Consider the following 15216-nt stretch of genomic DNA (forward strand, 5'->3'; position numbering starts at 1 on the left):
TACCAGAGTAAGACCTCCTATCGGGATGCTGTACTACTAGAGTAACGAACACCTATATAAGAAGCCTCACCTTAGCTAGATACCTCACTGCTACAACAGGGGCGAACTGCTGCCAGCACGTCCCTCCTTACGTCGTGAAACTGTGGTATCTATTCCCAGTCGGCACTTTCATGGAGGGTTTAGCGGAAGATTTAAGCGGAAAAAGAAGTAAATGAGGCGCAAATTATAATTATGTACGGAGGTATCAAGTCAAATGTTTCAGTATGTATACTGACACCAACTGCTCTGCGTTATACAGATGAAAGTAAAGAACTTGTTTACCTTGAATTATTTTTAACGGAAAGACCTGAAACATTAGGATTGAGATTTCGATTAGAAATTTTGCACACGTTTTTTCTCTACAAAAAGTTGCTCATTTGTTGGCATCGCCGATATCGGACCATTATAGCGTGTAGCTGTCATACAAACTGAACGATCGGAATCAAGTGCTTGAATGGAAACCTTTTTCATTTGACAAGATATCTGTACAAAATTTGATATGTGTTATTGCCCAAAGCAACGGCTCAGTCTCCAAGGAAATTATTCTGATCGGATCACTATAGCATATAGCTGCTTTATAAACTGAACAATTGCAATAAAGTGCTTGTGTTGAAGATGCATTTTTTGTCCTTATAAAAGTTTGCGCAAAGGCAAAGCATACAATTGTTATAAGATACACCAATGAAGGGTATTATAGCTTTGATGTAGCCGAAGTTAACGTTTTTTATTGTTTTCGTATTATCAGATAGAAAATGCATATCTCGCTTCCAACTAATTGAAACAATATCTCGTTTCATAAATTTTTTTGGAATTGAATGCTCTACAAAATGGTTTGGTACGATTTTTTCGTAAATAGATAGATAGAAGATTTTAACGGTTCATAGGGAAAAAAACAAATTTGGCCTAAAATAATCAAACTTCAACCGTTAATATCTTTTAAAAGGTTTGGCTTGCCTGAACATCGTAAGAGACCATTTAGTAGAGCATTTAATTTCTTACAAAATCTCTGAAACGATATGATATGAACGATGTTTTTTTAAGTAGTTAATAGCTAGATCTTAATTTGTATATTTGATAATCAGAAAAAATAGATATGAAATGAAAATTACAATTACTTCACGTGTGAACGATCGGTCAAGTACCTCTTCATACTATCGTACTCAGCCTACCTGGGTAAGCAACTGCCGCCTGTAGAGGTGGTCTGGTCACATCGCTCCTCTTATTCATATCTGATGATATGTGTGTTTTTAATGCTGCTCTGATCACCATTTCACTAGGGTAGGAGAGTAGGAGCTTCGCTTTTCTAGGCGTATTTTATGTATTAATTTTGTTTGTACGATTGCTAGCTCGATGAGACGAACTTCAGAATCTAAAGGGGAAAATTCAATAAATTAAACGAAATCAATACAGTAAAATTGCATTTATGAAATAAACGAAAACGTTAATTCCAATGTAAGAATAACCAAGCGGATCACTTCCAAAGTTGAAAATGATGAATACTAATTTCCTTCGATTTGTTATTAAACACAAATAAACATAAAATATAATATGCCGATTTTTTTATTTTATTAATTTTATATTCATGTATGAAACAAATGAGTAATTTTCAAAGTTGTTAGTAAATAATGTGTAAATAATGAAAGAGGTTGATCGTTCTTAATTTTTAACAATAATATTTATAGTTTTTAATTATAAACATTTTCAAATTCAATTAATTAAGCTCTATTTGTATCGTACGTTCTGACAGTTGGAAAACGTGGTAAGAGAACCATTTCTCCATTAAGTTTTCCAGTCAAAATAGTTGCTACAATAATATTTCATGTAATCTTTTTGATTTTCGAAGTTGTACCGTTGCATACTTGAGGTGAATTGAAATAGCTCTGAATAATTTTCAACCAAAGATTATGTGATGTCATTCCGAATATATCTAAATAATTACGTTTTCTTTCACATTAACAACAGTAGCGAATTATTAAAAATTTTATGCTATCCCCTCATCAATTTAAAGCCAAATCGGTTAAGCCGTTCATAAGTTATAAATATTGTAGCTAACACTTCATTTCGAGATTGACGTTGCTCATCAGTTTGATTTGCTCTTATTTATATATCTTTGACTTGCAGTATTTCGAGTTCTGCGGCCTAAGCTTTTACGTCTGCTTGGTGACATTTTTAAAAACGAAAGACCAACTGAAAATAAAAAATTACTCCCTTATATTTCCTGTTTAACCGTGTATACCAAATTTTAATATTGTGTAGTCATCAAAAGTTACCAAAAATCGATATTAAGTTGCGAACTTACCGTGATTAACAAACACTTATTAGTAACAACAAACTTCTTAGTCTTCAAAACAAAACAAACTTTATCAAAAACTTAATAAAATTATTGCTAGCGCTATGTTAGATTATGTGTGTCAGATTACCACAGATTACTTAATAGGTTATGCGAAATTTGTATACTGCGTTCTGAAATCTAACTCATAGTATACATATTTTATTATTATTAAATACTTTTATTAAAAAAAAATCATCACTGGTATTATTAATATTACCGTCAAAGTCGGTACATTTAATTGTGGCGAGTAATTTTCAAATATAAGTAAATTAGTGCGATATAATTTAATTAGTTAACCACATTTCCGAACAAGCGATGCTCTTTCAATATAGTCTATGGCTGTGAATGACGATGACATTCGTTACGCACGTTTTTTAAAATATGCAAAATTAGATGTATTTTTTCAATCTTTCTGAGACATTTTCTCAATATTTTTTTCCGTAAGAACCTTCGAAAGAGTATTAGAAAACCATAATAAAAACAACAGCCAAATCGGTCTAGCCGTTCTCAAGTTATGGCGTGACAACGGGAAACGGGTTTAATTTTTATATTTCTATATATTATTTATATTTCTCAGATGCGGCCTGAAAAACGATTTCGTCTATGATGGGTATTGTAATCATATAAAAGGTCTCCCAGTCAATCCCATAAAGATTTTTTTAAGTGTTGGTCGATGTATACAATAGAAAACCCATTCGATGGTAGTTGGTATTTGGAGATTAGAAGTGGTGTGGAGCGATACCGAAATTTTAAGATGAGAGATATCATTTGCGTTATAATTACTTTTAGTAGTGAATATAACCGTGAAATGGAAGGTCGGCGTCAGTTTCACATGAGCATTTCTTGTAGAAAAGCAGCTATATGGCATAGCGTTCGGATCTAAACAATTCGTTCGAAGATTTTAGCACTGCCTTGAGTAATATCATAGGCCAAATTTCTAGAAGTTACTTTATCAAATATAAAAATTTTTCATACAGGGACTTGAGTTCGATGAGTTTGTATGACAGCTATATCCTATGGTAGTCCGGTATCGGCGGTTCCAACAAATGAGCAGCTTTTTTGGCAGAAAAGTATGTACGTATGTACATAAAAATTAGTTTAATCTCTTAAATACGAACATATAAGATGCGTTCCAAAGTAAACAGTAAAAAAGTAACAAAGTAAACCCTAGTAGCGTCTATATGTCGACTAGTGCGTTAGAATCTGCTATCCTTTATCGACTTCCAGTAAATATTTCATGACATTTCATCTATTGGAAGTGAAGTTATTGCGTTTTAAGTGTCAGTATGTTTTTGTCATCGGTGCGAAAATGAGCTTCGAACAAAGAGATAACATTAAATTTTGTTTTAAAATTGGTAAAACTTTTACCGAAACGTTTCAATTGATGAAACAAATTTATGGCGATTGCCACCTATCCCGTAGCAGAGTGCGCGAGTAGTTTCAACGTTTTCAAAGTGGTCGTGAGGACATAAATGAGAAATTAACCCAAACCCGAAAAATCGCGCCTGGAGAAGTCAAAAGTAAAGACAATGCTGATTTGTTTTTATGATTCCAAGGGTATTGTCCACAAAGAATTTGTTTCACCCAGCTAAAACGTTAATGCGGTATTCTACCTTGGAGTTTTGAAGCGTTTGGTGCGCCGTATTCGACGTGTTCGGCCCGAATATCGCGAAGATGGAAGTTGGCGTTTGTTGCACGATAATGCGCCGTCTCATCGATCGACGCTTGTGGCCGATTATTTGACCAAATATCACATTCACAATAAACCACTCTCCGTATTCACCTGATATGGCACCGTGCGACTTCTACCTTTTCGGAAAAATGCATTTGCCGATGAAAGGAAAGCGTTATGCAGACGTGGAGGCCATTCAAAAGGCTTGCACCGGCATACTGACGGCCATACCGGGTAACGAGCTAAAACACTCGTTCGACATGCTTTTGGACCGTGCAAAAAGCTGTATTAAAACAGAAGGAGACTATTTTGAATAAAATTAATTCATTTTGCCGATAAAACCATTTTATCTGTCTTTTTTTAAAGTCCTGGAACGCACCTTGTAGAAATTAGTTTAATAACTTAAATACGAACATAGTTCTGATTTGTACAATAGTATAATACAAAAAAGTCAAAAGTTTTAGTTTTTCAAACGAAAGCTACAGTGACAACCAATAGGAATGACGTGATTTTGACAACTAGTAGAGGCCATGTTTTAAACGGATTTGTGTCAAATTTCGTCAATGTATCGAGTAAGGTTTGCTATTTTATCATGTCACATTTCACTTTGGTACAGCGCTTGGAAATTGTGAAAGATTATTACGTAAATTTACGTTTTTGAAAAGCATTGAAAAAACGTTCATCGAAAACTCATCTCATCATCATGATGCCCAATTTTGGCTTAATGGTTTCGTGAACAAACAAAATTGTCGCTATTGGTGTGCGAATGGTGATATGATGGGATTATTTCTTTCGAAAAGAGGCTTTAAATGCCGACTTTTATACCGGACTTTAATGAAATCGACCCGGCCGATCTCTTTTCCTACAAGACTGTGATCCGCATAATCTTTCACGTCTTAACATGGACACATTGCCTGCAAAGTTTGTCGCCTTATTAATTTGGAGAAATGGCCCAATCAAATGGCCGCCAACGTTCGAGGAGCAACATTCAGCGCACTATAGCCGAAATTCCAGCCGAATTGCTACACCGGGTCATCGAGAATTAACGTAAACGGTGCCGTGGTGGCCATTTGGCCGACGTTTTGTTCCAATCATAAATGCCATAAAATTATCTGCATAACAAAAAAAGAAATCCCAGTTTGAACAAATTTGAGTGTTTTATTTCAGATATATGAATTTTAATGTAACTTTCACAAACACAATTATTGAAAATATGAAGCATAAAATGAAATGCACCACTTAGGGCTCGTCAATATCTCGAAGTAGTACAAAATATGATCCACTGGCTTTGAATATCTGAAATACAAAACAAAAATATGAACATTCGAGTAGTTATAAGAAAGCGAAAGGGATATTTAAAAATCATTCACGCCTAGTCTGACTGAAATATTTTTACACAATATGCTAAAGAAAACACTCTCATATAATTCGCATAAGTATTACATATAATAAAGCGCTGGAACATGTCGCACTTTAGCAGTTTAGAGCAGAACCGTTATTTGGGGACTGGGCGTTGCTACTATCATTGCATGAAATTTTACAATGCAATGCTATGAAAACTTTTGGTAGACCTAACAATTTCCCTGTCCAAAAAAAAGTGTGACTCACAGTATGGTATGATTTTGATTAACTTTTTGAGCTAATAACCAATTTATTGTGTATATTGCGTTGAGGTTTACGACTTTCTAGGTAGTAACACAACGGCAAACTATTATAGTAGTTGTTAGCGACGATAATACTGATACTCTAACTGATGCGATATTCCGGAATAAATTCGATAAAACCTTGCCTAACTGTTTATTTACATGCTTAATATATGTTTTTACATTTAGGTTTATATAGACTACTAAAACTATTTATTACTCTTCCTATTAGAAAGTATTATATATTTCATGAGTCCTTGGTTCATCAATAACCCCTATTTGAACTTACTGCCAGCTCATTAGAATTGAGTGAACCTGTTATCACATATGGTATTCAATCTATAGTGGTAAATTGACAGTTTAGATTTAAGACCCATATATAAAATTCACTCCAAGAGTTGGTTTAAATCCTTATCTACGTACATTTGTCCATCTCATAATTCGTCTACATCGTGTAGAATACTTCTTTCAACAATTGAGCGTAGTTGTTATATATTATTATTATAGTATAAATAACCATTTCATTAATTAGTTCAATATGCTATTAAAACTAATGCTGTCATCGTCAGGAATTGCGGCAAGATTTTAAACGCCAAGTAATAGCTATGATCTATGGTGGTAATTTGTATAAATTTGTTTCTAACATCAATTAGTCGCATATAATTCACAAAATAAAATAATCAAAATAAAGCCAGTATAAAGTAATGTTTGAAAATAACAAAATAAAAAAAACAAGGGGCGCAAAATCCATTGCATAAATATAAGGGAAGTTGGTATGAAGCTTTTAAGATATGAACACATACAATAGAAGAAAGGACTGCGCCCGCTTAATAAAACTTAGAACACCATGTTTCCAAAAATATCGTTTTTTGTGTAATTGGTCCCGTCATCCAGACCACATTGATGTACGTTCATAACCCTATATCTACCTCGACTAACTGAAGGTTTTACAATCAACTTTTAGCTCCTTTAAACAGCAACCACCCTGGGGTTTAGCAAAAAAGATAATATGTACAGAATAATGGATGTGCAAAGTGCAGTTATCATTTACTTACACCCATCAAAGTAGCTAAGGACATTACTGTGAACCAAGATATTTGGAAACAAAATTTTTTATTGGAGCGCATAATGATCATTTTTAATTTCTTCTTGAAGTCATCTGTTTCGTGGTACCACTCACAGTTGAAACAAGCTAATGGAATCTTTTCCAGCTGAAAACATTAAAATTTGAAATTTAATGATGATCTGTACCGTGTGATAGGCAATTACCTCGTTGGCCAGGAACTGTCCGTTAACGTAGTGCATGCAATCACCTGTCAAAGCAGCGCATAAATACATTATCATGCGAATAAAAGTAACTTTATTTGATTCCTACAATAAGGTATAAGTATGTAGCTGGAGTATATATGATATAGGAATAAATGAAAAATTGTTAATTTCAATAACACTAACCAAGCCGAAGTTCATCTCAAAGAGTACAAAGCCGTAAATCGCCAAACTATGAAGAAATTGGGAAAGACAAATGTGCCGAAAAAACCGATTGACGTCGTTGATGAACCTAAAAACCCATATTTATTTTATCTTAAAGAATTTAATTACAGGAACATAGTAAATGCTTATGGTGAATATTAGACTGCTTTTTTTTTTGAACTATTTTTTTTTTCGATCCCATGGTGAAATTTTGTTGGAAATACCAAAAAAAAAATTCCCTAAAAATTTGAGACTTTAATTTTAATATTAAGTACTAGACCTAGGCCTGTAAAGATTTCCCATATAAAATACACGTAAAAATTGATTTTTTTTCTTTTTAATTTTATATTTCAGCAGCAGGTGATGGGATTATCTCACCCGTCATTAGGTATTCCTCAGAATTGAACGGTCTACAAAAGTCTCCATTGCGGTAAAGTTATAACTTGCGGTAAAGTTATAAACAACACTAGCTACAGAATTTGAAAATTGTAAATAACAAAATTGTAGGAAATTAAATTTGGATTAAAAGTCTTTGGCACCAAATCGATAGTGTTAATACTCTTTGAGATACAGAGATTTTAAGTTGAAGTGGTATGGAATTCTTAAGTTAAATTGTTAAATAAATTAATTTCACTATAAATTGTCATTTAAATCACCAAATATTTATATTTTACATTGCAAACGATTGAAAAATTGTATTATTGAACATTTTGATGCTGAAATAAAAATTTTTTTTTGGACATTTTCAAATTTTTTTTCCTCTTACTAAAAATTTTATGTCCACTCTCTTCCGGTTTTTATTTTATCTGTTAATCATCTACTGCATTTAAAGTTTTTATAAAAAGTGAGATAAAAATAAGCAAAACAAAGATGGGATGATTTGTACTTCTTCACTCTTTGTATTATGATACTGATAAATTTTTGTTTACGTAAAATACCAAGGCATTGTATGTTATTACTCGACCTCACCTGAGTTTTACAAATTTGCCGTTTAATTGCAGCGCTTTCTTTGTTATCGCGTTCGAGTTCCGCGAGAGTAAGAACAAAGCTTCGCGACTACTGAGCGGCCTAACGTCGTTAAACGTTTTTTGCATTAAATTTGAGGTTAGGTAAACTAATTGTGCTAAAAAAATGTGTGAACAAGATAATAAAATTATTTACCATTATTTAATTGAATGAATTTTTTTTTTTAATGAAAATTATACTTGAAAATAGTCATTTTTATTAACAACTATTTATTTTGATGAAAAATTCATAATTTATAATAAAAAGCTGATAATTTAACAATTAAGCTCAGAAATCCATAAAAATTCCATACCACTTCAACTTAAAATCTCTGTATCTCAAAGAGTATTAATATTATCGATTTGGTGCCAAAAACTTTTAATCCAAATTTAATTTCCTACAATTTTGTTATTTACAATTTTTCTGTAGCTAGTGTTGTTTACGAGATAATTCCAAAAAAACGCGAATTTCATGGAAAAATTAGGTTTGGGGGCCCGTACTACCCCGCAGGTGCAAGTTATAACTTTACCGCAATGGAGACTTTTGTAGAGCGTTCAATTCTGAGGAATACCTAATGACGGGTGAGATAAACCCATCAACTGCCGCTGAGTTATAAAATTTAAAAAAAAAATCAAGTTTTACGTGTATTTTATATGGGAAATCTTTATAGGCCTAGGTCTAGTACTTAATATTAAAATTAAAGTCTCAAATTTTTAGGGAATTTTTTTTTGGTATTTCCAACAAAATTACACCATGGGATCGAAAAAAAAAAATAGTTCAAAAAAAAAAGCACTCTAGTATATATTGTATATATGTATATCCAATAATCAAAAGTCAGGCGTCATTACTAAATTCAGACTTAAGTTTTATGTGGCATTTTAGTGCCTTTCATCATACCAACGCATCATGTACTAGTACGGGATAAATAACACCTGTAAAGAGCCAAAATATCATTTGGGGTCGTAGACCCCACTTTGGAGAAATGGCTGAAAGACAGATTTATGTTGGATATAACAAGGGCTCTCCCCGGATACGGATTTTAACTAAAAATTGGTTTAGTTCACTACAGTGGTGAGCGCAACACAATTTAATTATAGTATGGGTACCTAGAGGAGTTTGTCTTCGAAGAGTTTGGCTCGTTTTCAGTTTTAGACAAGCAGGGCCAAATATATTTTTCGACAAACAAACACCCGCCGCTTTGTAAATATTTGTGAATGCAGGAGAACCTGAAGCGTCTCTTTGTGGATTTATCATTTGTTCGAACGTGCTCTTTAATATTCTTTCTTTAGGTTTTTACTATTTCCTGACTCGTTCGGAACCCTAAATTCGATTTATATAGTACCGTTATGGTGCTTTATTTGAAGAATGAATGAACTTACTGACTCCTACTCAGTAACAAGTTTTTCTGTCCAGCCAACACAAAGTGCTTTGTGAATAATCTTGTTGTATTTCTTTAGTCACTCCCTGCAATTTTCTTAGCATACCAAGTTTTTTCAATATATAACCATAGTCACATATATCCACCCTAAATAAGTTTTAAACTTGCAAATAAACATTAGGAACTACCCCTTCTGCCTTTAATAAATATCTGCCTTTAAGCCCTACTCAAGAGTTCGCTGATGTTGTACTATGCAGTAGCGCAAATATTCTACATGTTGCGATTTCGGAACAAGAGTTGACGTGGACCTCAACAGCATTAGACATAACACCTGGACCAATCCACAGCAATGCTTACAAAGCACCATAAAGCAACCCTGGAAGCTAATGGCACCTGTAACAGATGTTAAAAAAACAAACGTTTTCTTTAGATGTACACAAGTTTTGGATATGACTTACTCATGCCGGCGACCAGGAGCGAGCATGCGCCAAAAAACATATCCAGTGCGTAATACGGAGAACCCATTCCCTTATCTAGAAACATCGGATAGCCAGTGAATGCTGATTAAAGTAAGAAATACATTTTATATTATTGAATTATTTAGAGCTTAATGTTTACATACGCAGGATATACACATAATTTGGAGTGCCCTGTAAATAATTATATAAGTTTTTGAAGAGTGCGTAGAAGAAGTAGTTGGACAGAATGCAGATGCACGTTCCTAAAGTGAATAGTAGTTGCCTCCTCGTCTGTTTCCAGTTGGTATCCATAATTGCATTAATCTCCTTTTTCAGAGTGGTTTTGATTGGCATCCCTAGCAAAAAATATTTGTTTGTAAAGGGTCTCTACAAAACACTTAATGTGACACTTATTCATTACTTTAAGATAATTACCAGTTTGAAAGATTTCGATCCTCTGCAGTAGTTCATGTGTTTCAGCTTTCTGAAGCAGTTTATAAAGTATATGCTGAGAAAATAACAGGTAAGCCATTTTAATTAAGCCAGTCGTTGTTTGTAGCGCTGTGGTAGAAGTCTTCGAAGTTAAGTAATTTATTAGTTTTTACACAAAATGACAAGTTGCCAAACAAATCTGTGTACTATATCACTGCGTAAAGTGTTACATAACTATAGTAAACCATAAAAAAACTTGTACAGGGAGATGGTTTGCCGTTATTATGTAATTTAATAATGTTATTGAAATTTATTTTTAAAAGCCCCACAGGTATTCAATGGGATTGAGGTCTGGGCCCTCGAGAGAATGCAGCTGCACTTATTTCATGTTTTACAACAACGATTCTTTAACCATTAAAACAGAATGCTTCCGGTCGTTATACTGAATAAATGGTTTTTTAACATTGCCTAGGAGTCCATTCTTTACATAATTCCTTCGATGAAAATAAGGTTACCGACGCCATTTGCTCTCGCTGCACCCCTAGTTTGCTTCCATTGCACCACACACCACATAATGCAACCTCCTCCATGCTGACAGTTTTATTTAATTTTTTATCTTGTAGGACTTAACCCTCCCTACGCCATAAAAATCGTCGGGCATCGGTTCCAAATAAATTAAATTTGGATTCATCGGTAAAAATTGCAGAATATAATAAACGTTTCGAAATATTTATATTCGACAATTGTGGCTTGTTTCGTGGTGTATACGCATTAAAATCAGGTGAAAGCAAAAAAGTTCCTAACAGTTTGAGGTTGGAGTGTTGCAATAAACGCTTCCTCCAAATCCTTGGAATTAGCGACAGCGGATATTTGAAGGTGTTCCTTGATACTCCGAGCAACTTTACTTTCAGCCCGAGGCGTGCAAATTTTTTTAATCAATATATAAATTTTTAGTGCCTGAAAAAAACCTTTTAACGCATAAATTTTCTATTGCAAATTAATATAAAATTTGCTAACTCGTCATCTATTACCTCGGTGGGCTCTATAGACAGAGAATAAATTTCGCTATACATTCAAATCTACTATAAATATCTCGAATTATTTATGCTGTTTATAAAACTGTGGAAAACCCGTTATAATTTGGTACAAATTAATGACTGGCCGAGTTAGAAAATGTAAAAGTTAAGAATTCTTCTCTAAGCTTTATTAGAAATTGAGTAATTAGTATATAAGTACATATGTATTTCAAGATATTTCTACTCACCTCAGCTATCAATGGAATATCGCCTTTTGCTTGTTTTATCATTAACCAGTGCGGATATAGAGCGATACAACTTGTAATTATAAACAGAATATTGATGCTGACAAAAAAAATCATTACCTATTAGTTATGTTTACATAAATCTTAGAAATAGCGAATTGGTCATAGAAAATTAAGTAGTATTTCTAATAAAATGAAGGTGACAAAGCTCTTTTCAGAAAAAAATTATGTATAAGAAAATGCTTTTCAGTTTCCATTTTATGTATATATTTTACTTGATGCTATGAATTTTTAATGATTCAAGAATTTTTACTTTTATATTTTTAGAAATAAATGAGAAAAGCAAAAGATAGAACATGATTCAAGAATTTTTACTTTTATATTTTTAGAAATAAATGAGAAAAGCAAAAGATAGAACATCAGATGGAGAAGTATTTTCTTAGTCTGCCTTTACATATGGCAGTTTTTCTTGTGACTGCTGTAAATTTGCTTGTACTTATATATTAACTGCGTTGGCAAAGCTAGAAAACGAACAAAAATTGTACTGACTGATTAAGTAAGAAATTTAGTTAAATCGAAATATTGCATGTAACGAAGTAAACCACCAGAACCTGTCGCTGTTGACAATAATAACAAAAACTTCTAATGTAGGCAATTTCTAGTACCTTAGAACTGACATAAATACCGAAAATCATATATAACGTAGAGAGAGCTCGAAAGGCGAAATTCATGGCGACGCTGTCTTAACTTTTCAACTTCTATTCGTTATTAGAATGGTTACACACTTGTGACTAGCGCGCTAAGGAGTACTCAGGCACGGTCGAGAATCTCTTATATACATAACTGAATATATTGTGCTTTATGTGAAACTCACATCCTCCACCATTCTTTGAGATTCGTTTGAGCATTTAGGTTAATACCGATAATAAATGATATTCTCTTCAATTCCCTTATCAGCAAATGATTGCGAACTCTCAACGTCTTTATTTCAGTTATACTGTACATAATTTGAGAGAGTTTTTGCTTCAACTTTTAGTACAGAACTCACTTAGGTTTAACACCGTATCTTAAACTGATTAAAAATTGTGTGCTCCCATATTTATACATACATATTGGTAGTGGGTAACGTTCAACAATTCAATCGAGCTTTTCTAAACCAGAGCACAACAATCTGTAATAATTTCAACGTCAACTTCGCTCATAGTATCATAATGTGAAGAAATATCCAATATTTTATTAAAAAATTGTACAGTTGGTAGACATATTGTAGCACTAAGTATTAATGTCTATCTACTTAGCTATGAATACATTTGTTGAATAACAGAGAGATATCTCTAAGAAAGATAATCATATCTGTCTCCCAACTGTAAGAATGTCTTATTTCTTTTTAAAACATAAGATATTTGCTTGGGTTATTGCAGAATTTAGTAATATTATAATTGTAAGAACACACATTTTGCTGTGTCAAGTTTGTAAAAATCGATGTCATTCGAATTTATACGCCCTTAGCTTCGCTTTGAATAGTTCCAAAGTTTGGAATGGTATGAATATCTTTCTAATGCTATAATTTTCCCACTAATTCTAGCTTTCCTACTTGGAACGATTATTTGCTACGTTCGACAAATATTTATTAATTTGAAAACGAATGGAGAATCATAACGGTAAATTACTTAATTATACGATAAGCGTACTGGTCTCACTAGTTTTTAAGAACAAACTTTACAAAATTACATTACGGTATGTTACCACACTAGACAAAGTATGATATCCTTACCGTCAAAGATGGGCTATTTCACAAATTTTGACCTTATGTTAAACTTTGTATTTAAACAAGTAAAGAGAAAAATGTTCGCCGAAAATCTGAATAATAGCCCCACAAAATACCTAAAAGCGTATTTTGAGAAGTGATCTTTGTTCGATTTCCTCAATAATACGTAAACTTATTATCATCGTCTTCGCTAAAAAAGCATTTCTGGAGTTTCTTGGAGCGTTAAAGAACAAAAAGTTTTTAATATGTGTATAATGAAAACACTGAAAACAGTTAATACGACCTTCAGATCGAGTAGATAAGATTTCAAAGATTTCTAAATACTGGCCTCTACAAAATACGGAGAATATTCATTTTAACTGGTGTTAGAATTTGTCTTGCAGATATTGCTCATACATATATTTAAAAATTTGTACGTTTTGTTTCTAGGTAGAGTACGCTAAGTACCATATTATAGTTGTGTTTCAAATTGCTGGTTTCCTTTATAAATAATTATATAATAGTGTGAGAAAACTAAAAAACTCGCTCTTAAGCACAAGAATCTACAATGGGAAAAATAATTCTTATTAAAAGCTGACAGAAATAATGAAAGAAAAAGTAAGGTAAGGCTAAGTTCGGATGCAACTGAACATTTTTTACTCTTGCAACGTGCAAAGATCAAAGCCGGGGAAATACATTCAATTGTTGGCAATATTAAAAAATGTAGGAAAAGGATTAAATTTCTTTGTTCGACGAAATCGTGAATGGATTACAATTAAATTTGGTATCAGACTCAGTTTTATTACTATATCAGAGACTCAGTTTTATTATTATATTTTACTTCGCGTCAACGAAAATTATATTAAAATTATCCTTAAATGAGAAATATGTGACAATTTAATATAATGAGTTGATGTAAAAATGTCAACCAGAGAATCGCAATTCATTACAAAGGTTGATCCATTTTAGGTTCTATACATTTTTGAAAAAAATAAATACAGAAAATTAAAATATAATGGGGAATGCTTATTATCATTCGAAAGAACATTCTTCGGCATTTTTATATTGAAAATTAGTTCCTTCAAATGTTGGTCGCGGTTATGTCTCAGATGGTCCATCCTTTGAGCCCAATTTTCGATGACTCGTTCGAGCAATTCGACTGGTAACTGGCGAATGACACGCGTGATGTTTTGCTCCATGGTCTGAATCGAAGCGGAATTGTCCGCATAGACATTCGACTTTACATATCCCCACAGGAAAAAATCTAGTGGTGTGATATCACACGATCGACCGGACCAAAACGTGAAATTATCTGCTCACTGAAGTGTTCTCTCAATAAATCCATTGATTGATGCGATGTGAGGGAAGTGGCGCCGTCTTGATTTTAGGTGTAAAATAGTCGGTTATCACCGGCATCATTTTTGAAGATATATGAACCGAAGATTCCACCGGCCAACAAACCACAGTTACCCATTGTTTAATGAAAAACACGACAGCTTGGCACGATTCACGCGTGATCTGTCAAAAAAAGGATATTGAAAAAAGTACTTCTACATGGATTACCCGTTATTAGGCATATAAGGTTTAGACCAAAGTCTACACCAATTTCGCTCATATTCAGCAGTAAACCACATACCTTCTAAGAAAACTTGCTAATTTAATTTTATTAAAGTATACTCGTACCACATTGGTCAGGTGGAAACTCGGAAACTCGGAGGCAGTTAGAGTGATGGGCTAATTGCATTAATTTTGACATTGCTCAGGTATACCGGAGAACAT

At 33.2% G+C, this 15216-nt stretch overlaps 1 protein-coding gene across 1 annotated transcript; it reads right to left on the reverse strand.

Annotated features, from left to right (window-relative positions):
* Window positions 1-5246: 5246 nt before the first annotated feature.
* On the reverse strand, window positions 5247-12745 carry LOC106623316 (odorant receptor 63a). Its single transcript, XM_070111502.1, has 10 exons — window positions 12565-12745; window positions 11694-11790; window positions 10433-10571; window positions 10162-10353; window positions 9998-10099; window positions 9767-9932; window positions 7139-7244; window positions 6956-7057; window positions 6742-6897; window positions 5247-5339 (listed from the first exon to the last, which is right to left on the reverse strand). Exons 1-10 carry the CDS (start codon window positions 12693-12695, stop codon window positions 5283-5285), a joined length of 1248 nt encoding a protein of 415 aa, XP_069967603.1. The 5' UTR covers window positions 12696-12745; the 3' UTR covers window positions 5247-5282.
* Between the last annotated feature and the right edge of the window lie 2471 nt (window positions 12746-15216).

This window comes from Bactrocera oleae, chromosome 6 (genome assembly GCF_042242935.1).
Source record: "Bactrocera oleae isolate idBacOlea1 chromosome 6, idBacOlea1, whole genome shotgun sequence".
In the NCBI taxonomy this organism is placed as follows: domain Eukaryota; kingdom Metazoa; phylum Arthropoda; class Insecta; order Diptera; family Tephritidae; genus Bactrocera; species Bactrocera oleae.